At 39.6% G+C, this 19350-nt stretch overlaps 1 protein-coding gene across 3 annotated transcripts in view; it reads left to right on the forward strand.

Moving 5' to 3' along the window:
- The window catches only part of WDFY4 (WDFY family member 4), a 358549-nt gene that overhangs the window by 85870 nt on the left and 253329 nt on the right, over positions 1 to 19350 (forward strand). For all 3 annotated transcript variants that reach the window (XM_060191378.1, XM_060191396.1, XM_060191389.1), the window contains exon 13: positions 9563 to 9656. In XM_060191378.1, the coding sequence (XP_060047361.1) occupies positions 9563 to 9656 (94 nt within the window). The remainder of the gene's footprint in view (positions 1 to 9562; positions 9657 to 19350) is intronic.

A 19350-nucleotide genomic window follows, 5' to 3' on the forward strand; every position in this document is an offset into this window, starting at 1 on the left:
TCCAGCTTCAGGTTAATCTTATGATTGCTCCTGTTTTATTGGTTAATGTGGTAAATTGGTTCATTTTCTAATATTGCATTTCTGCATCAAATAACTTGCTCATGATATAATTATTGTATGTAAGATGCCATTTTTTTCTTCAATTAGCTAAGTGACTTAAATTGTTTTACTAAACTGTTAGGTATCAGGAGTATATTCATACCCCCTGCTTGGTGCATAGAAGTTACCACAACCCACTCTCGCCCCCCTCCTCCCATTTTATTTTTAATAATTTTTATTGGGGGAATAATAATGGGGTGTAGTGTGTGTGTGTTTTAAGATTCTGTTGGCCTCCAGGGTTATCGCTGTATCTTAGTGCCGGCACTACGAATCCACTGCTCCTGGTAGCCTTATTATTATTATTATTATTACTATTATTTCATTTTATTGGATAGGACAGAGTGAAATTGAAAGAGGAGGGGGGAGATAGAGAGGGAGAGAGAAAGAGAGACACCTGCAGACCTGCTTCACTGCTTGTGAAGCTTCCTCCTGCAGTTGGGGAACAGAGGCTTGAAACTGAATCTTTGTGTAGGTCTTTGGGCTTTGTAATAAGTGCACTTAAATGGCTTAACCAGCCACTGCCTGAGCCCCTCCTTTCACACTTCTTTCTTGAGTATTTTTTTACAATAAAATTTAAGTTCCCATAACATGAGTTTGACATGTTTTCCTTCTCTTTTCTCTGGAAGAGTTTATGTAAGGGTTACATTTTCAGATTCTTAATTATACGTGAAAGAACTTAACAGTATAATTTCATGAACCTGATGTTTTCTTAGGGGAAAGTGAACTCTTACAAGAACAGTTTTCCATTTATTCTTTTCAAGTTAATTTTCACATTTGTTTTTCCATTCCATCTGCATTTCAATTTATCAGCATAAGACTAGCCATAGTATCTCGGTAACCTTTTCCTTCTAATGTCATTTACTTGCATCTCTGCTCAGTCTCCCCTAGAATTTTTCTGACAGTCTTAATCATTACTATGTCCTATTAATCTAGCCATGCTCAACTAAATTTTCCTGTCTACTACATGTAAATTTTTATTTGTTTCTTTTTTATCTTTTTTTTTTTTGTTATAACTTTTTATTTCTTTGCCTTTTTCTAGTATACTTAAATTTTTCTATTAGGGTTTTAATCTTCAGCCCTCTTTTAAAATATAAATTTCATCTGAACTATTTGAGTTGCATCATGATTTCAGTTTTGTTTAATACTGTTTCTTAAAATGTTAGGAGACAATTAGACTTGAGTATTTTGTGATTTTTAAATTTCCAGGGTTTCAGAGCAACAGTTGAATTATCTTTTTGTTACTGCTTTCCAATTTTGTCATTATCAAAGAAGAGGACTGTGTGGTATTAAACCTTTAAAATTAGTTGACCTTTACAATGTCCCCTTCCTATATCTATGTAATAAATGTTTATAAATATTCCATGTGTACCTGAGAAGGATACATATCTTCCATTTGTTAAATTCAGTGTTCTATTTATATTCTTTGTATCAAACTTGCCAGTTCTTTTCTTCAGATTTTAAGATGTTTTAATTTGTTTGACTTATCGGTTACTATGGTAGGCTAAATATCTTCCATTACAATAATGTATCTTAAAACTTCATGCAAGTTCCTCCTGGAGATATTAACTCACGTGCTTATATTTTAATGTAATTTTGTGGAATCAAAATTTTATAATAATGAATTTATCTCCATATGTACATTTTCCTTTATAATAATCCTTTGATACTGATAAGGCTATGCTAGTTTTCTTTTGAATAGTTTTTTTTTTCCAGTATTTAAAAAAAATTTCTGAAAAAAACTTGTTTTTATTTTTTCTCTTATAGATAGTAAAGAACAATTTTTTGCTGCATTTTGCTTTATAACCTTATTTTTTCTTAATAATTATTTTTTACTAGAATATGTATCTTGTTTACATTTTTATAATTTCTAATCTATTTGAAATGGCTTCTACTTCTTTTGTCTTTTCTTTCAAACTTAATAATTTTTGTCTTATTTTAAATTTTGTCCCCCATATCCTGGTTTGGAACTTGAACACTCTCTGATTAGTCTTCTAGCGGTTATCCTGAGCGAATTTAGAGGGCATCTCATAATGTTTAAGTATCGTTTACCAGTTTATGCTGCTGTTTCTTTATTCTCTTTTCCAATTAATGTATAGAGATCTCGAGCCCTTATATTATTAGGATTTTTAAATCATACATTGTTGTTGCCCACTATTTTAATTCTAAATTTTAGTCCATCAGTGAGACAAGACATTTATTATTGTCTTGTAAAACATTTATCTATTTATTTGATAGGACAGAGAGAAGTTGAGAGAAGAAGGAGAGATAGAGATGGAGAAAGAGAGACTACTGCTTCAGCTCTCACCATTAGTGAAGTTTCCCCTCTGCAGATGAGGTCTGGGGGCTTGAACCTAGGCCCTTGCACATTGTAACATATGTACTCAGTTTGATGTATCACTGCCTGGCCCCATGTTATTATTGTCTTATGCAGTGTTAATTTAGCTTTAATTACATACTTCTCAATGCTGTGCTCATCATTCTTACACAAATGCCTTTTCTTCTGGGATTAATTTCCATCTGTCAGTAGATATCCATTAGCTCTTTCTTTAGTAAGGGTCTTTTTGTAACTTGGTGCAACTCACTTGATTTTGTCTTTATTTGTTCCCTAATTGCTAACAGATAGTTTAACTCAACACACATTATTGGTTGACAGTTACTTTCTCACAGCATTTATAAAGGGGCCTTTCTCACCTATGGACTACTATTGACATGACTGAAAAATCAGTTGCATTTTTGATGCATTTCAGTCTCTTTTTTTGAGACTGCTTTTAAGAATTTTCACCATTTTGTTCTGCAGTTTTACTATAATATGCTTGATCTATTGATTATTTAAAAAGTTTATTCTGGGAGTCCAGCGGTAGCGCAATGGGTTAAGCGCATGTGGCGCAAAGCGAAAGGACTGGCGTAAAGATCCCAGTTCGAACCCCCGGCTCCCCACCTGCAGGGGCGTCACCTCACAGGCAGTGAAGCAGGTCTACAGATGTCTATCTTTCTCTCCCCCTCTGTCTTTCCCGCCTCTCTCCATTTCTCTCTGTCCTATCCAACAACGACGACATCAACAAAAACAACAAAGGCAACAAGCAGGAAATAAACAAATAAATATTTTTAAAAATTCAAGAATTTAAAAGTTTATTCTACTTGAAATTAATTGGAATTCCTGAAGATAGATGATGTCATTCATGACTTGTGGATATTCTTCTTAATAAAAAATGGACCTTTTCCTCATCTTCTGTTGTTTTCCCAGAACTCTATAATGAGATATATATTTTTTATCATATATGCCTCTTAACTTCTATTTCACATTTTCCATCTATCTTGTGTTCTGTGAAATTCTCTTTGATCTCTCTTCCAACTCATTTAATTGCCTGTTAGCCATTTAGTCTAGTCACTTAGGTATTGAATTTTTAATTTCACTGCTTTTGTTTTACACTTAGAGACAGGTTACTTGGTTCTTTCTCAAACACACTTGATTACTTTGTAACTCTTTTTTTGTTTATTCAGATATACGAATCATCATAATTTTTTTCTCTGTCTTTTGAGACACTGATTATGCAGACAGTTGTTTCTATGGCAGCCAGTGAATGTTCCTTGCTTCTGTGTGTAGTTTATGAATCTTGATAGTGAATCTTGCTCTGGGACTTTCTTGTTCCAGGTCCACGAAGCCCATCATCATCATGGCCACTCTGTCTCTCTGCTCACAAGGGGATGCCTCAGAGGGTAACAGCTGCCTTTGTAAGGCAGGTGATGGATGGATTCTAGACCCCCTTCTTTTTTCTTTGTCCTGGAGAGAATTCCCTTCCTGGGGCTCCAGATTTCTCTTCCAGAAGTGCTCCCTGAGGAGATCTTTGCCCTGCACATCTAGATAGCATGTAGATGAAATTAGGGTCTCAGTGTTGAAGTGTGTTCAATTTATTCTACCAGCTTGTGATGGGCAGGGAAGTATTTGCCAACCTCAGGCAACTTAGTAAGTGGTACTGAGTAATAAAAAGAAACAGTCATTTGTTGAATGTTTCTGGGGGTGAGTGCTGAAGACTTATTTTTCATATAATTCCTTTCCAAATCATAAAATTTAGTGATAAAGAAACTGATGTTAAGACAGGATAAGTAACACGGCTAAAAGCCACATGTACGTGTAGCAAGTGGTAGAACCAGATCTTGAGTTCAGGTTTGCCTCCTAAACCTCTTCCTCTCCCTTTTAGTCCTATCTCTATAAGTTCTTCCTGCTCTTTCTTTCTCCCTTTATTTCTCTCTTCCTTCCTTCCTTCCTTCCTTCCTTCCTTCCTTCCTTCCTTCCTTTCTCTCTTTCTCTCTTTTTGTCTTTCTTTCTAATTTTCTTATTATTATCTTTATTTATTGGGTAGAGACAGCCAGAAATCGAGAGGAAAGGGGGAGATATATATAGAGAAAAACAGAAACTTGCAGCACTGCTTCACCACTTATGAAACTTTCCCCCAGCTGGTGGGGACTGGGGGCTTGAACCTGGGTCCTTGCTCATTGTAACATGTGTGCTCAACCAGGTGTGCCACCATGCAGCCCCCCTTCTTGCTTTTTCTTGATACTCCCTCTATCGTGGTGATGGTTTGTCAAATGTTCTGACAATCAACCTATAGTTTAATATTCGGGCTCTAACCTGTAGATGGTATCATCCTCAATTATTTATTTATTTATTTTAATTTTTATTTATAAAAAGGAAACACTGACAAAAACCATAGGATAAGAGGGGTACAACTCCACACAATTCCTACCACCAAAAAACTCCATATCCCATCCCCTCCCCTGATAGCTTTCCTGTTCTTTATCCCTCTGGAAGTATGGACCCAGGGTCATTATGGGGTGCAGAAGGTAGAAGGTCTGGCTTCTGTAATTGCTTCCCCGCTGAACATGGGTGTTAAGAGGTCAATCCATACTCCCAGCCTGTCTCTTTTTTTCACTGGTGGGGCAGGGCTCTGGGGAAGTGGGGGCTTCAGGACACATTAGTGGGGTTGTCTCCCCAGGGAAGTCCAGTTGTCATCATTTTAGCATCTGGAACCTGGTGGCTGAAAAAAAGTTAAGATATAAAGCAGAGCAAACTGTTGACTAATCATGAACCTAGAGGCTGGAATAGTTCAGATGAAGAGTTGGGGGAGTCTCTGTTTTGTAGATGGTTAGTAGGCCTATTTTAGTTATATTCCAAAGGGCCCATGACTATATTAGTGTTTTTTGTTTTTTTTTCTGAGTCTGACATCTGGTATGCTGGTGGATCTAAGTTATTGTCTGGGGAGTTGCTGTCATGGCTGGAAAAAGGACCAGAAAACTGGATCAGGAAAGGTGTATAAATATTGTTGACTATAAACCCCATTGATTTGATGTGATCTGGGGCCCATATTCAGCTTAAGAGCCTATGTGACCTCTACATCCCTATAAATCTGAGCTCACATTCTGTGGTTATGAGTAGGAATGGTCCAAGCTGCCCTGATGATATATAAAATCCTATTTATTTATTTATATTACCAAAGTTAACACTGAGGCTTGGTGGTGACAATACAAATCCAGTGCTTCTGGCAGCCATTCCCGCCTTTCTCCCACCCCCCTTTTTTTATTAGTCAGGACAGAGGGAGAAAAAGATAGACATCTGCCAACCTGCTTCACTGTTTGTGAAACATTCCCCCACTCCTGCGCCAAGCCAGATCTTTGTGCCCTGTAATATGTGCGTTCAGTTTGGGTATACCACCACCCAGCCCCCACAGCCTCAATTTTTTTTTTTATAGATAATTCCTATTTTGGATGTCATCCTGGTTTCACATTGAGTAATTTTTAATGTATGACTCATATTTCATAAATAGAGCATCCCCCCATTAAAAGAAAAAAAAAAAAACCATAACTTTTGACCTTCCCTAATGGTTACAGAAGAAGTGAAACCCCAATCTGCCTGAGAGAGTCTATGGGGTAAAGGGCAGACAGTGGGCTGGGAATGGGACATAGAGTGTTCATCTCTGCCCTCCATCAACACCCTAGATCTCCTTGGATTATTCACTTGACTTAATCTTTTCTATGAAAAATGATCCCAGACTCTGGGGAAGAGGATAGAGGATATAGACCTTGGATTCAGGCCTGTGTACTTTATGACTTATTGGCTGTGTTCCTTGGGCTTGTTACTTTCTTTTAAAAATATTTTAATTTATTTATTATTGGATAGAGACATAGAGACTAAATTGAGAGGGGCATAGAGAAAAGAAAAGAGACAGAGAGACACCTGCAATCCCACTTCACCACTCGGGAAGCTTTCCCCGTGCAGGTGGGGACCAGGGGCTGGAACCCAGGTCCTTAAGCTTTGTGATGTGTGCACTTAACCAGGTGCTCCTCCATCTGGCCCCGGTTTGTTACTTTCTTACTCTGGGCTTCCTTTTCTTTCTTCCTTTCTCTTTCTTTCTTTCTTTCTTTCTTTCTTTCTTTCTTTCTTACTTCCTTTCTTCCTTTCTTTCTTCCTTTCTTTTAAATTTCTTTAACGGTTTATCGTCAACAGTAAAATACAGTAGTTTATACATGATAACATTTCTACATAATAATACAGCCTCCACTAGGTCCTCCTCTGCCATCATGTTTCAGGACCTGAAAACCCCCATCCCCACCCTAGAGTCTTTCACTTTGGTGCAATACACCTTTTCTTCCTTTTAAAAATATTGTTCTCACTGCTTTTGAACTATTTATTGAGGTAGGAAAATAGGGAAACAGAGAGGACCAGAAAATCACTCCAGTGCATGTGGTGTTGGAGATCAAATTCAGGACTTCACTCATGCAGCCTCTGAGCCCTTGGCACTGATTTAATTTCTTGGATTGAATACAGGGATAGTAATAGTATCTACTTTGGGACTTATTGTGTGTTGAGGAGTGGAGATGGTATAATGCTTTCCTAGTGCTCATAGCTGTTCTCCACAACATCCATTGGCTTAATTTTTTTATATGTATTTTTGTATTTATTTTCCCTTTTTGTTGCCCTTGTTGTTTTTCGTTGTTGTTGTAGTTATTGTTGTTGGTATTGATGTCATTGTTGTTGGATAGGACAGAGAGAAATGGAGAGAGGAGGGGAAGACAGAGAGGGGGAGAGAAAGATAGACACCTGCAGACCTGCTTCACCGCCTGTGAAGCGACTCCCCTGCAGGTGGGGGGCCAGGGACTTGAACTGGTATCCTTATGCCGGTCCTTGAGCTTTGTGCCACCTGCGCTTAACCCATTGCGCTACCACCCTACTCCCCATTGGCTTAATTTATAAAGCAACTACATTTTTTTTTTTTTTTTGCAGAGTGGGAGTCTCACCTGCATGCAACTCTGATACTCCTGTGCCAACATTTTTCTCATTAAGACAGAGATAAATAGATAGATACATATAATTAATAGATAGTGATACCGGGGTGGGGAGATAGCATAGTTATTATTCAAAAAGAGGCTTGTGCCTGAGGCTGCAAGGTTTAGACCTCTACACTACCATAAGCCAGAGCTTTGCAGTGCTCTGCCAGTAAACAAACAAATGAAAAATACATTAAAAAAAGATAGAGATACCATAGCACTAGAACTTCCCAGGTGCCATAGGTCCCTGTTAATCTTGGGGTTCCATCCTGGGCTGAGCACATGGCAAGGCTTGTACTCCACTGGTTGAACTATCTTTCCAGCCCCCTTGAGCAGCCACAATTTAAGTAACATTATTTACAAATACAGAAGTTACTTTTTATGGAATTCCCAAAGCACAGATGTAATTTTCAAAATACAAAACATATAATTTCTTATGAACATACATACCACAGCCCCCTCACATCATAACCATACCAGGCACACCATGCATTTCATATGATACACAGTAATACCACACAGCTCACATACAGCATGCACACATATACACATGCCACATGCCTATAAAATACACTGTACATATCACATATGCCTGCACACCACACTCATACAAAGCAAACATCATGCCCTTCTTCCAAGTACAGTACAAACCCTCTTCACACACACACACACACACACACACACACACACAAAAGTGGACTTTGACAAATAATAACAGCATTTGTGATTAGTCCTCTGCAGATCTTTTGGGAGAATTTACTAGATTCTCTTACCTGGGGTGGATGTTACACTTCTTGACAAACCAACCCACAGCTCATGTCTGGAGGTGAAGGTGGAGAGGACAATGAGTCAGGTCCTGCCTGCTCGTTTTGTTTTTACCCCATAGGTAGTGTGCTGCTTTGGAAGTCTTTGGACAAGGCTGAGACATGATGGGATTAGTGTTTTAGAAGGGCTGCTCTCTATTTCTGGACCCAGACAGGCGACCCTTCAAAAACACTGTTGGCTGCTAAAATATCAGCATCTGGCTTCTTGGGACCATATATATATTTGGTGATTGAGTTTACTCCTTATAAGTTTCAGACACCTGCCTTTCTGCTGCTCCATTTCTGCTACTGTGGGATTGCAGTTGGGTTGAGAAATAATAGAGATACTTAAGAAAAAAAATTCCATGAGACCTGTTTCATGCTCTATGATGTGTAGAAGCCTCCTTTCAAATGTCTAGACCAGCAGTGGAGGCTTCCTCCTGGAGCTCTGTTGTGTATCATCTGGCACAGAGTCCATACGTGGGTTTTAGACTTTCTGTGAGGGCAGATTTAGGATTGTCCTAGGAAATTCACACAATGGTTATTTAGGTATAATTTTATGCTCTTAACTACTTTTCAGAGCTTTCAGAGAGCTCTTTTTGTGTTCTATTTGGACTTTTAGTTGCATTAGGGAGTGAAGTAGTATACTTGCTTCGTCTTAAAGGAATTCAGAAGTACTTGTGTGTATGTGTGTGTGTTCAAAGTAAAAATGACAGCTTTCCATCTCCTGTCTGGCAAGAGGAGGTCCAGGGATCTAACCTACAGTGATCACCATCAATGTGCCAGATTCTGTACACCTGAGTGCACACAAGTTTTGTTCTGTCTTTATGAAAGAACATTGATGTTGTCAGCACCACTGTGCAACTGGTGAAAATTAAGATAAAGGCCATAGAGATAAAAAGTGCCTGTCTGGGGGCCAGGTGGTAGAACAGCAGGTTAAGTGCACATGGCACAAAGAAAAAGCACTGGCGTAAAGATCCCAGTTTGAGCCTCTGGCTCCCCATCTGCAGGGGAGTCACTTCACAGGTGGTGAAGCAGGTCTGCAGGTGTCTATATTTCTCTCCACCTCTCTGTCTTTCCCCTCCTTTCTCGATTTCTCTCTGTCCTATCCAATAATAACAAGGGCAACAAAAATGGGAAAAATGGCCTCTAGGAACAGTGGATTTGTATTAGTGTAGGCACCGAGTCCTGATAACCCTGGAGGCAAAAAAAAAAAAAAAAAGGTGCTTGTCAGAGGATATTTTTAATGTTTTGTGCCAGAAAGATCCAGAGAGTTCCAAGAGAAGCTCAAGAGACTAGGAGTGCCAAGTGTGACACCCCATTCCCTCTCTCTGCAGGCTGGATGAAGGTGAAGCTGTGATCATGCACCCCGGCATCCTGTGCATCATGGTGAGGCTGCTACCTCGGCTGTACCATGAAGACCACCCCCAGGTACCTCCTGATGAATACGTGAGATTTTTTTTTTTTCATTTGGTTGATCTTCTTTCCTCAAATATGTATTTGCTTACTTATTTGAGAGAAAACCAGATCATCACTCTGTCAAATGTGATGCTGGGAGTCAAAGTTGTGCTTACAATGTCAACTGCCTTTTCTTGTTTTGTTTTGTTTTGTTTACTATGAATCCACAGCTTCTAGTGGCCAGTTTTTCTTTTCCTTTTTTCCCCCAATTCAACAAGACAGAGAGAAATTGAGAGGGGAGAGGGAGAGAAACAGAGAAACACCTGCAGACCTGCTTCACTAGGGTCCTCACACCTATCATTGTGCATAGTACTTTATGTGCTTAAGCGGGTATGCCACTGTCACCCCCACCCCCAGCTCATTCTTCAAATAGCTCAATTTTTTTCTTTCTGCCTTTGTACTCAGTACCCTGCATTAGCAGAGCAACTCTTGTAAAGAACCCCCTGAGGGAATAGCAAAGACTTTGATTAGGTTCTGCATATACTCTTCCAAGACTTTTTTAAACAGATTACTTCTGTTTCTGTTGCCAAAGCAACCTTCTAACAACAACAGTAAAAGAAAATCAGCAACTAGAATGATTTACCCTTCATTGACAAATCTTTCATGGTATGTCCCACATGGGACATTGATAGTACAGTGGCCTCTAGGAACAGTGGATTTGTCTGCTGACTACCATCTTGGCTTGGTGCTCTGCCAAGAATGTGCAGGTTAGCCAAATGGTGCTTTCCATGGAGTGGACATCCTTGATGAGGACTGGGGAGGTCCTGAAGGTGCAGATGAATTAAATAAATAAACTCACATGACAAATCATAACTAGTAAAAGAATGATGAAAATGGAGGTGGGGGGAAGAACTAATTAGAGCTAGCTTGGAAGGGACAGAGGTCAGAGAAAATGATCCTTGGCAGTTACATTTAATCAGAATTCAGAGAGAGAGAGAGAGAGAGAGAGAGAGAGAGAGAGAGAGAATTAACCAGGTGAGAAGAAACTTGCTGAAGGCAGCTGGAGAGGAATTAAAAGGGAAGGGAAGAGATTCCCAGTTGGTGCATTTGATATTAACTCTGTCCATACGTAGTTGGTGCTAGATCTTCTGATATTTCTTTCTTTCTTTTTTTTTACCAAAATTTTAAATGATCTTTATTTACTTAATGGACAGAGACAGCCATAAATCAAGAGGAAAAGGGGTGATAGAGTGGGAGAGAGACACTCGCAGCACTGCTTCATCACTCACAAAGCAAAGCTTTCCCCTTGCAGGCGGGGACCAAGGACTTGAACCTGGGTCCTTGCATATTGTAACATGTGCACTCAATTAGGTGCACTACCACCTGGCCCCCTGATATTTCCTTTGCACAGCAGAATTCTTTACAGAAAGAATGGGGTGTGTGGAGTGGTGGTTGTGGCAGTAAACGTATGCAGGTTCAGTTTTTGTCTTGGAGTTAAAATGAAGGTGATACACTTTAGGAAAAAAAAAAGACAACTACTTGGTACTAGTTATCACAGTGTAAAAATGACAATGACCTAGTGAAAATACTATTAACCCTTTTAATCAGTGAGAGAAGTTAAATAAAAGAATACAAACCTTAATTATGTGTGTGAGGGAGCAGTTTTCTTTAAGGAAATTGTATAGAATTTGATTTCCATGTGAAAGAAGAGGTAACCTGATAGCAAGTTTACATGTCCCTTTGTAGTTGAAAACCTAGAAAATGTTGATGAAGTGATTACCAGACCGATGATGATGGATACAACTTACAGTCAGTGGGATGGGATGCTCTTTTTTTTTTTTTTGTAAATTTGTAGAAAATCTGTAGATTAGGACAATATGGGTTCAGTTACCCCTTTAATTTATATTGTGTTTTAACCAACTGCTGCTAAGTTAAGAATAACCATACTGCTCTTTCTCATGGCTCCATGGGCATGAAATTTAGGCAAGAACACCAGGGTTTTGTTTTCTTCTGCCCCTCATGGGTTTGAAGGGATTGGGCCATTCATTGTGACTTCTTTGGACTGATGTATGTACAAGAGAGGGAATTACTAAGGACTGTCTTTAACACCAGCTGCTGTAGTTAGCTTAAGCATATAACTCATGGATAAAATATATTTGACTCCTAAGTCAAATCAGTGAATAAACTAAAGTTTGGGGCTTTCATTTCTTTGCCTTGGTATTTGGGATGAGGGATGCCTGTAGCATGTGGGACTGGTGAGGAAACATTTGAAACACACACCAGGTACAAAGCCAAGATGTGTTTGATGAGCAGGTCTCTCATCTTTGTGGCTTTTGGAGAATATAGGATCAGGCAGTCCAATTATTGAACATTTTCTGAGTATAACCATCTAATTATAATCTTTGATTATAGTTTGTCTAAAGCAATGAAGTTGCAATGAGAATGACCAAGTCAATGATTTGGGTGTTCTTAATAGTCAGATGGGTGCTGAAGGACACAGTGTGCAAAACTCCAAAGCTAACAGATTGATGCAGTGATGTATGGCCATTACCATCCCTACACACAAGACAACTCTGTGGATAAAGCTGAGTTTGAGGAAAAACTCAGAGTTGTCATATTAGTGTGATGGCTAACTGGACAAGTTAAGAATGCACATGGAAGTTCCTCTGGGTAGGATGCCTTTTTCTCTATTCAGGTCACAATAAGTAAATTAGGAAAAGTCTATTTCTCCCTCACTGTCTCTCAGATATGCAAATGAAATGTATGGATGCATTTTCGCAAGTATTTTTTTGCAGCTGCCAAATCAGCAGCTATTAAAGGTTGGTTAATTATAGTAATTAATTTCTGAGAGGGAGTGGAAAAACCTTTTAACATCCAGAGAATAGTAAATCAAACAAGGGAAGAGACCACAGAAGAGAACGGTGAAATGAGACTATTGCTGGACTGCAGATATTGGTGCAGAAGCAGCTGGCATCTCAGTAGATGGCAGTGTTACTAAAAAGATCGACTGTGAGCTCCAACCCACTCTCCCTTTAGTTCTGCCAATGCTTCAAAGCATTTTCTGCACTCTTGCCCATTTTACATTCCTTTGATGTTCTTCCTACCATATGGATGAGAAATCAATGGTTTCCCAAGGTGTAGATGTCGTTTTAGAAGGAATATTTCGTGTAACTACATTTATGGTGTTTCCTAATTTATTCCTGATTGTGGATACATTAAATCTATTCTGTTCACAACCAAGAGGTGTCTTCTCCCCTTTAATGTGCAAATACTGCAACTGCTCTTGGAATCTAGCGAGGTTTCTTTTTTTTCCCCCTTTGCTGTCATCACCAGTATTAACACTTGACTACAGGAGCTTTACAGCGAATGTTGCTGACTAAAACACTAAGTGAAAATGGAGTCCAGCTTAGTTCTCTTAGAGCTGAGTTGGCTCCAGAAAGAAATAACTAATTGGGAAGAAAGATATTTTCCTTGTTCAGCAGGGTCAGTAACCATAAGAGTCTTGCTTTGGGAACATGGTTGTAGGTAAGAACTCTGACCGGTACTGGGAGGATTTTGTGATCCCTAGCACCACTCCGCTTACAACAGGGCTGTGACCTGGATAAAGGTCCAGTTTTTAGCAGGGAGGGTGTTTTCTTTTTGTGTGGCAACCTATAACTCAGAGAACAGGAAATCTAGTTTAATAGAAGTGGAACTTTGTGTTGGAGAAGCCAGTGTGTCATATTCAACACCTAGTAGTTGCTACTGGAGATTCAGAGACAAATGTCACAGGAACTTAAAATGTGAATTTGAGGGTCTATAGGTAGAGTAGTTTATTTTTTTCCTGTAAAGAGGTCATAGCCATTTCAGGCTATTGAAAAGCTAGGACATGATTGGACCTGGGCATTTTAGAGATTATTTGCATCTCTAATCATAGTTGGGTACATTTCTCATTCTACTGCCTTGAAACCCTGCTACAATAGTATGATGGAACAGAAAGATGATAGGGCTTGAAGCTGCATTTTTATATGAACTCATTTGTGCCTCAGTTTGGACAAGGGTGCCATTTTTTTGAATTTGTGTATATTTTGAACACATTGAACTAATAATACGGATTTCAAATAATGAAAATATTGACAGCATTAATATCCCTGGATAACTTTGTGTAACAGAAGGCTATATGAAAAGAGCTATTTCTTCCAATGAGAAAATTAATAAAGCATGACTCTTGTACTGTTAAACTAAAACACATCAGAAATTTTGAATATGGAGGCCTGGCAGTGGTGCATCTGGTTGAGCTTATATGTTACAATGTGCAAAGACCCTGGTCCTGGCTTGCAAGGGAGGAAGGCTTCTTGAACAGTTAAGCACTGCTACAGGTGTCTCTCTGAATCTCTTCCTCTCCATCTCTCCCTCCGCTAACAATTTATCTCTGTCTCTGTGAAATACATAAAGTAACACTTAAGTTTTTATAAAAATAAGTTCTAAACATTGTTGGATTTTCTCATTTACTTTTTAATATTTTATTTATTTGTTTAGTGGATAGAGACAGAGAGAAATAAAGAGGAAAGAGGAAGATAAAAAGGAAGAGAGACAGAGGGATACCTGCAGCCCTATTTCACCACCTGTGAAGCCTCCCTCCCTGCAGGTGGGGATGGGGGCTTGAACCAGGGTCCTTGGGCATTGTAACTTGTCCACTCAACCAGGTACACAACCACCCAGCCTCTCTTGTGTTAATTTGTACTGAACTTAATTCTACAAACTATATTATTTTTCAGTAAAAAATATCCAGGATCCTAATCAAAATCCAGGTGACATTTTAGGCTACTCTCTTAAATGGAACCATAGAGATAATTTGCATGGAGATGAAGAGAATCAGAGGCAAGCTTTAGTGAGCACAGCATGGGGGAGTGGAAGTTCAACTTGGATAGGGTGGTCTCCAGTCCAATCATCAGGCGACCTTGCCTTTTTAGTTCCCTTTATTATCATTGTTTATGTAACTTACATAGCTCAGTTCTTTTCTCTGTACCTCAATTTTCCCTACTCAGATCTGGCTTAGATCACGAAATCTATAGACCTAATATTTTGGAGACAGGTAAAGAAAACAAATGCGTTCAGCAAGCTAGGAGCAAACAGAAGGTGTCCTAAGACCTGTGACTTTACAGAAGGACATTTGCCCTACTTATAACCACTCACATCAACTAGGGAGAAATTATACAGAAACAAAATCAAACTATGTCTGCTAAGTAAAGTGCTTCTGGAGACCATCAGTGTATGACTTGTATGAGATACTAAGATCCCTTCCTTATGAGTAATGGATGCAGTGATGAATGAAATCACCAGCTTTGGGGGTGATGAGACCTGGGTTGGAGTGCCATTCAGCCACATTAGCTGTGTGAAGCAGTATGGTTCCATAGCCCCCATGTCCACTTGGTCAATTCCAAATTATATTCCTCCATGAGGATAATTTCTGGAACCATCCGTTCCACCCCGGTTCCATGGCTGCCAGTTCTTAGCAACATCACCCCGCCAGATATTTGTCGGTATGTGGCATCATCTAAGTTCATTTCCCACATCTACGCTCTAGCGGACCTGCCAATATATGCGGATATCTTCGCCCACCCTGTCCAACGCTTGACGTCTCCTCACCCAATCTGGTCCCCTATGCCTACACTGAACTTCTCTGTTCCAGTCTCTTGGAAACAGAGTTGGCAGTCAGCTGAGGTAAAGAACAAACACCTCATCACAGACCCCTGCAAGTGTCAACCCGGCTTTGACCTAGCACGTTATGATTGGGCCCTCCTCAATTGCTATCAAACAGGCCATGGCCGGTGCGCCGCCATGTTCCATCGCTGGGGAGCCAGAGATGACCCGAACTGCCCCTGCGGCTACAGACAGACTATGACCCACATAGTCAACGACTGCCACCTCTCCAGATTCAAAGAAGGTCTCGAAACTTTACATCAGGCTCAACCTGACGCTGTTGACTGGCTACGGAAGAAGGGCAAACGCTAGAAGAAGAAGAATTAGCTGTGTGTCTTTAGAAAATTGATGGAGAGGAATAGTAGAGAGTTTAAGTGTAATGTACTTAATATAATGTCTGGCAAATAGTATGTGCCCACCAGATGCTGCTCCTACCATATCTCTACCAAATACCTTCTGGTTTGAGGCAGTCTGTGTTGCTGGACTTTGGGTTATGGCACATACATTTTTTGAAGGTATTAAATCAATTAATAGATTACATAAATCTATTAAATAGAAAATAGTTGTTGCGCTGCCAAGGCTGGAGATACAGCATACCTAAATGCTTACTCAGAGAGAGTAGAATTCTGTGTTTAACTGAGAGCCTGCAGGTGTCCTTTCACTGATTCACACACCATCATAGAAGTGAGAACACTCCAGCAAAAGGATGCTCTCTTCAGGTACAGGGTCTTTTATAAACAGAGGTTTTTAAAAAAATAAGGAAATTTCAGATACAGAGTGGTAGACTTGGGCAGGAAGCAGTACACACAGTAGGATACATGATTAAAACTACTTGAAGCATAGGGTGTGGTAAGTAAATGTAAAGAGGGTTTAAATTCAGCATATGAATGACTTAACAGTAGCTACTGAAAACCCTCTTTCATATCAAAGGTGAAGACATTATGTGTCCTGGAGCTCCGCTTCCCCAGAGACCCACCCTACTAGGGAAAGAGAGAGGCAGGCTGGGAGTATGGATTGACCAGTCAACGCCCATGTTCAGTGGGGAAGCAATTACAGAAGCCAGACATCCCACCTTCTGCAACCCACAGTGACTTTGGGTCCATGCTCCCAGAGGGTAAAGAACAGGAAAGCTATCAGGGGAGGGGATGGGATACAGAGATCTGGTTGTGGGAATTGTGTGGAGTTGTACCCCTCCTATTCTATGGTTTTGTTAATTTCTTATTTTAAAAAAAAAAGACATTAAGTGTCTAGGAGCTTTGCTACCTTCAGGCTATGTGGCTGTATAACTATACTATGTTTGAGGAATATTCAGACAGCATACTGGAAATGGCTTAGATACATCTGATATGAATGGTTCTAACAGCTAATATATTGTAGGTAAACTTTCTGACTTGCTTTATATTTTTAATCAGTTATTAACTGAGAATAGATACTGAAGTGTATCTGCTTATGAATGAAAATACTGGGTCCATTCTGCTTGTTCTACATTTCATGAATAGATGTAGGTAAAGTTCAAATGGCAGGTGCGTGAAGTTGGGAGGAGTACTCATTGGATAACAGATTGCAGAAGTGCGGATATATAAATCATAGAACTACACACACACCTATATATAACATATATACATACTATATAAATATATTTCATAAAAAGAAGCTGAAAAATTAGAACAGGTATTCTCATGCACCTTGGTCCTAGTTGTAAATCTATGCACGTGTATCAAGAAAATGAGAACACTAGACATTGGTTCTGATTGTATGGAATTTGGACCCTCTTACACCTAAACTCATATCATGGACTTCCAACAAAGGTGTTAAGAGCTCCAGAAAACACTGGTAAGGCCTGTGGCAAAATGGAAGATCCATGCCCATACACAGAACTAATTTTAAGTGATCAATGATAAAAAGCCACAACAACTTGTCAGATAAAGAACATGTGTAGACTTGATGTATCTGTACCACTCAATCTTTGATCTCAAATGTTGAAGTCCCTCAAATGTTAGTCTCTCACTTCCAAAAGTAAGGTACATTTCAACTGAATTTGGAATAAGTTGACTAGCCAAGTTTGAGAAGCTAAACAAAAGCCCTTAGTTATTTTTTGGTATATTTCTCTGATTATTCTGATGTCTTATGTCAGGACAACGAGGTGAGGTATTAAATTCAGACATGAGCTGTGGACTCAAAGTCCATGCCTCTTAAGAAGACACCTCCCCTACTCTGTTACCATATTACTCTTGGCTAAGAAAGAAATTTGGAGAGAGAGAGAGAGAGAATCAAAATATCTAGTTGGACAGGACAGACTTGACTGTTAAGTGGAGAATCTGAAAACTCCTTATGGCTGACCCGCAAACCATTCTGTGATAATATGCTTTGTGGGTCCAGCCTGCTGGCCAGCCTGGTGACCCCGCATGCTTACCACTGAGTCCTAATTGAACCACCACCCCTCTCTTCGCATTGGAAGTAATATGCGTTAGGAAAATCAATCCATTTGTAGTGGGGAGAAACCAGACTGGTTTCCTGCTACTACTCATATTTTCACTAAAACCCCACTTTACTGGAACCAACATTGAAAAAAACAGCACATTTTATTCAAAACAAGGCAATATTGGTATTGACAGAGCTGCAGTGATAATGAGGACGATCAATTTTCCCTCCTCCATTATGGGGTAGTGGGCAATTTTGGAGTAAACTTGTGGCTTCATTAGACAAGATCAGCATTTATCTCCTTTTAAAATATTTTTTCCCTTTCTTTTGTTTTCTTTTGCATATTTATATTTTAAGTATTCCTGTGCTATTGAAAAAAAAAAGTAAGGGCAAATAAAACAAAGCAAAAAAGAAAACCAAAAGTCCCTAAAGCAATAAGTGAAGTGCTGGTAATAAAACCCAGAGATTGTAGACATTTCTTTCTAATCCTTATTAATAATACATTGTGATGTTATTTTTGCATCTTGCTTCATACAGACTGTCTCCCCAACTCTCACCCCAAATTAAAAGAGTGCAGTTAGCAAATATGCCAAGTTCTAGGAGAGGGAAAACTCAAGGCAAGAGTAGAAGCTCCTTTCTTGCTTTGAGCTGAGTGGCAGAGAGGGAAGGCAGGGTGCAGGCCCTTCTGGGTACAACTTAATGACACACAGAGTGAAAATCATGCCAGGGCCTCAGGTTGGATTCCCTGGGTGTAGAGCCTAAGACAGAGGCATGCATGACTGGGATTGAAATGGAAAGACTCAGAGCAGGTGAGTGGTTGAGCAGGATCGGGCAGGGGAAGGAGCTGAGTGAGGTTGTGTTTGTTGTCAGCTGATGTCTAGTTTCAGCCTGAGATGAAGTGAGGTTCTAAAGCATTAAATGAACCAAAGAATCTGCACAGTACAACTTCATAGACAGCAGTCTAGTGTGCGTTTTTTGTGTGTGGAAGTGTGTGCGTGTCTTCATGTGCATAAAATTTTATGAGTGTGTGCACATATTTAAGTACGTGTAAGCACGGGCACGTATGGATGCCTGCAGGCTTGTTCATGTGTGTTTGCATGAGTAAGAGTGAATGCGAATGTATGTGTGCAAGCATGTGTAATTTTGCCTGCACATGCTGATTGTGTATATAGGTACGCATGCATAAGTTGGGGAAGGTACTTAGTCCCTGGGTGTGGGAGCACACAGTTAAGGTAGAACTGTCTTCTAGAGAAGGTGTACACTTCTGTGATGGCTACACTCACTCAGAAAAGGAGATCTGGGTGAGGCCACTACAGGAAAATTTAAGATCTAACTGGTGTCCCTCTCATTTCAGACAACATCTTACATAACAGTAAAAGAGAATGTGGACATATCTAAAAGATTTTGTAAAAGATCTTTTCCCTTACACACATACACACCCCAAAGCCATAGCTGTACAGGTGCTGCCTTATATCTAAGAGTAGGACATTCCAAGTACATCTCTTACTTGAGCTGAAATGTCACAGAGTGAGATGCAACTCCTTCCAGTTATACAGAGTTGTTTTTGAGTGTCCCAGGCCCTATGAGTAAACTGCCAAGCATAACATAATTAGCACTCATTGCA

Source organism: Erinaceus europaeus, chromosome 1, assembly GCF_950295315.1.
Source record: "Erinaceus europaeus chromosome 1, mEriEur2.1, whole genome shotgun sequence".
Taxonomy (NCBI): Eukaryota; Metazoa; Chordata; class Mammalia; order Eulipotyphla; family Erinaceidae; genus Erinaceus; species Erinaceus europaeus.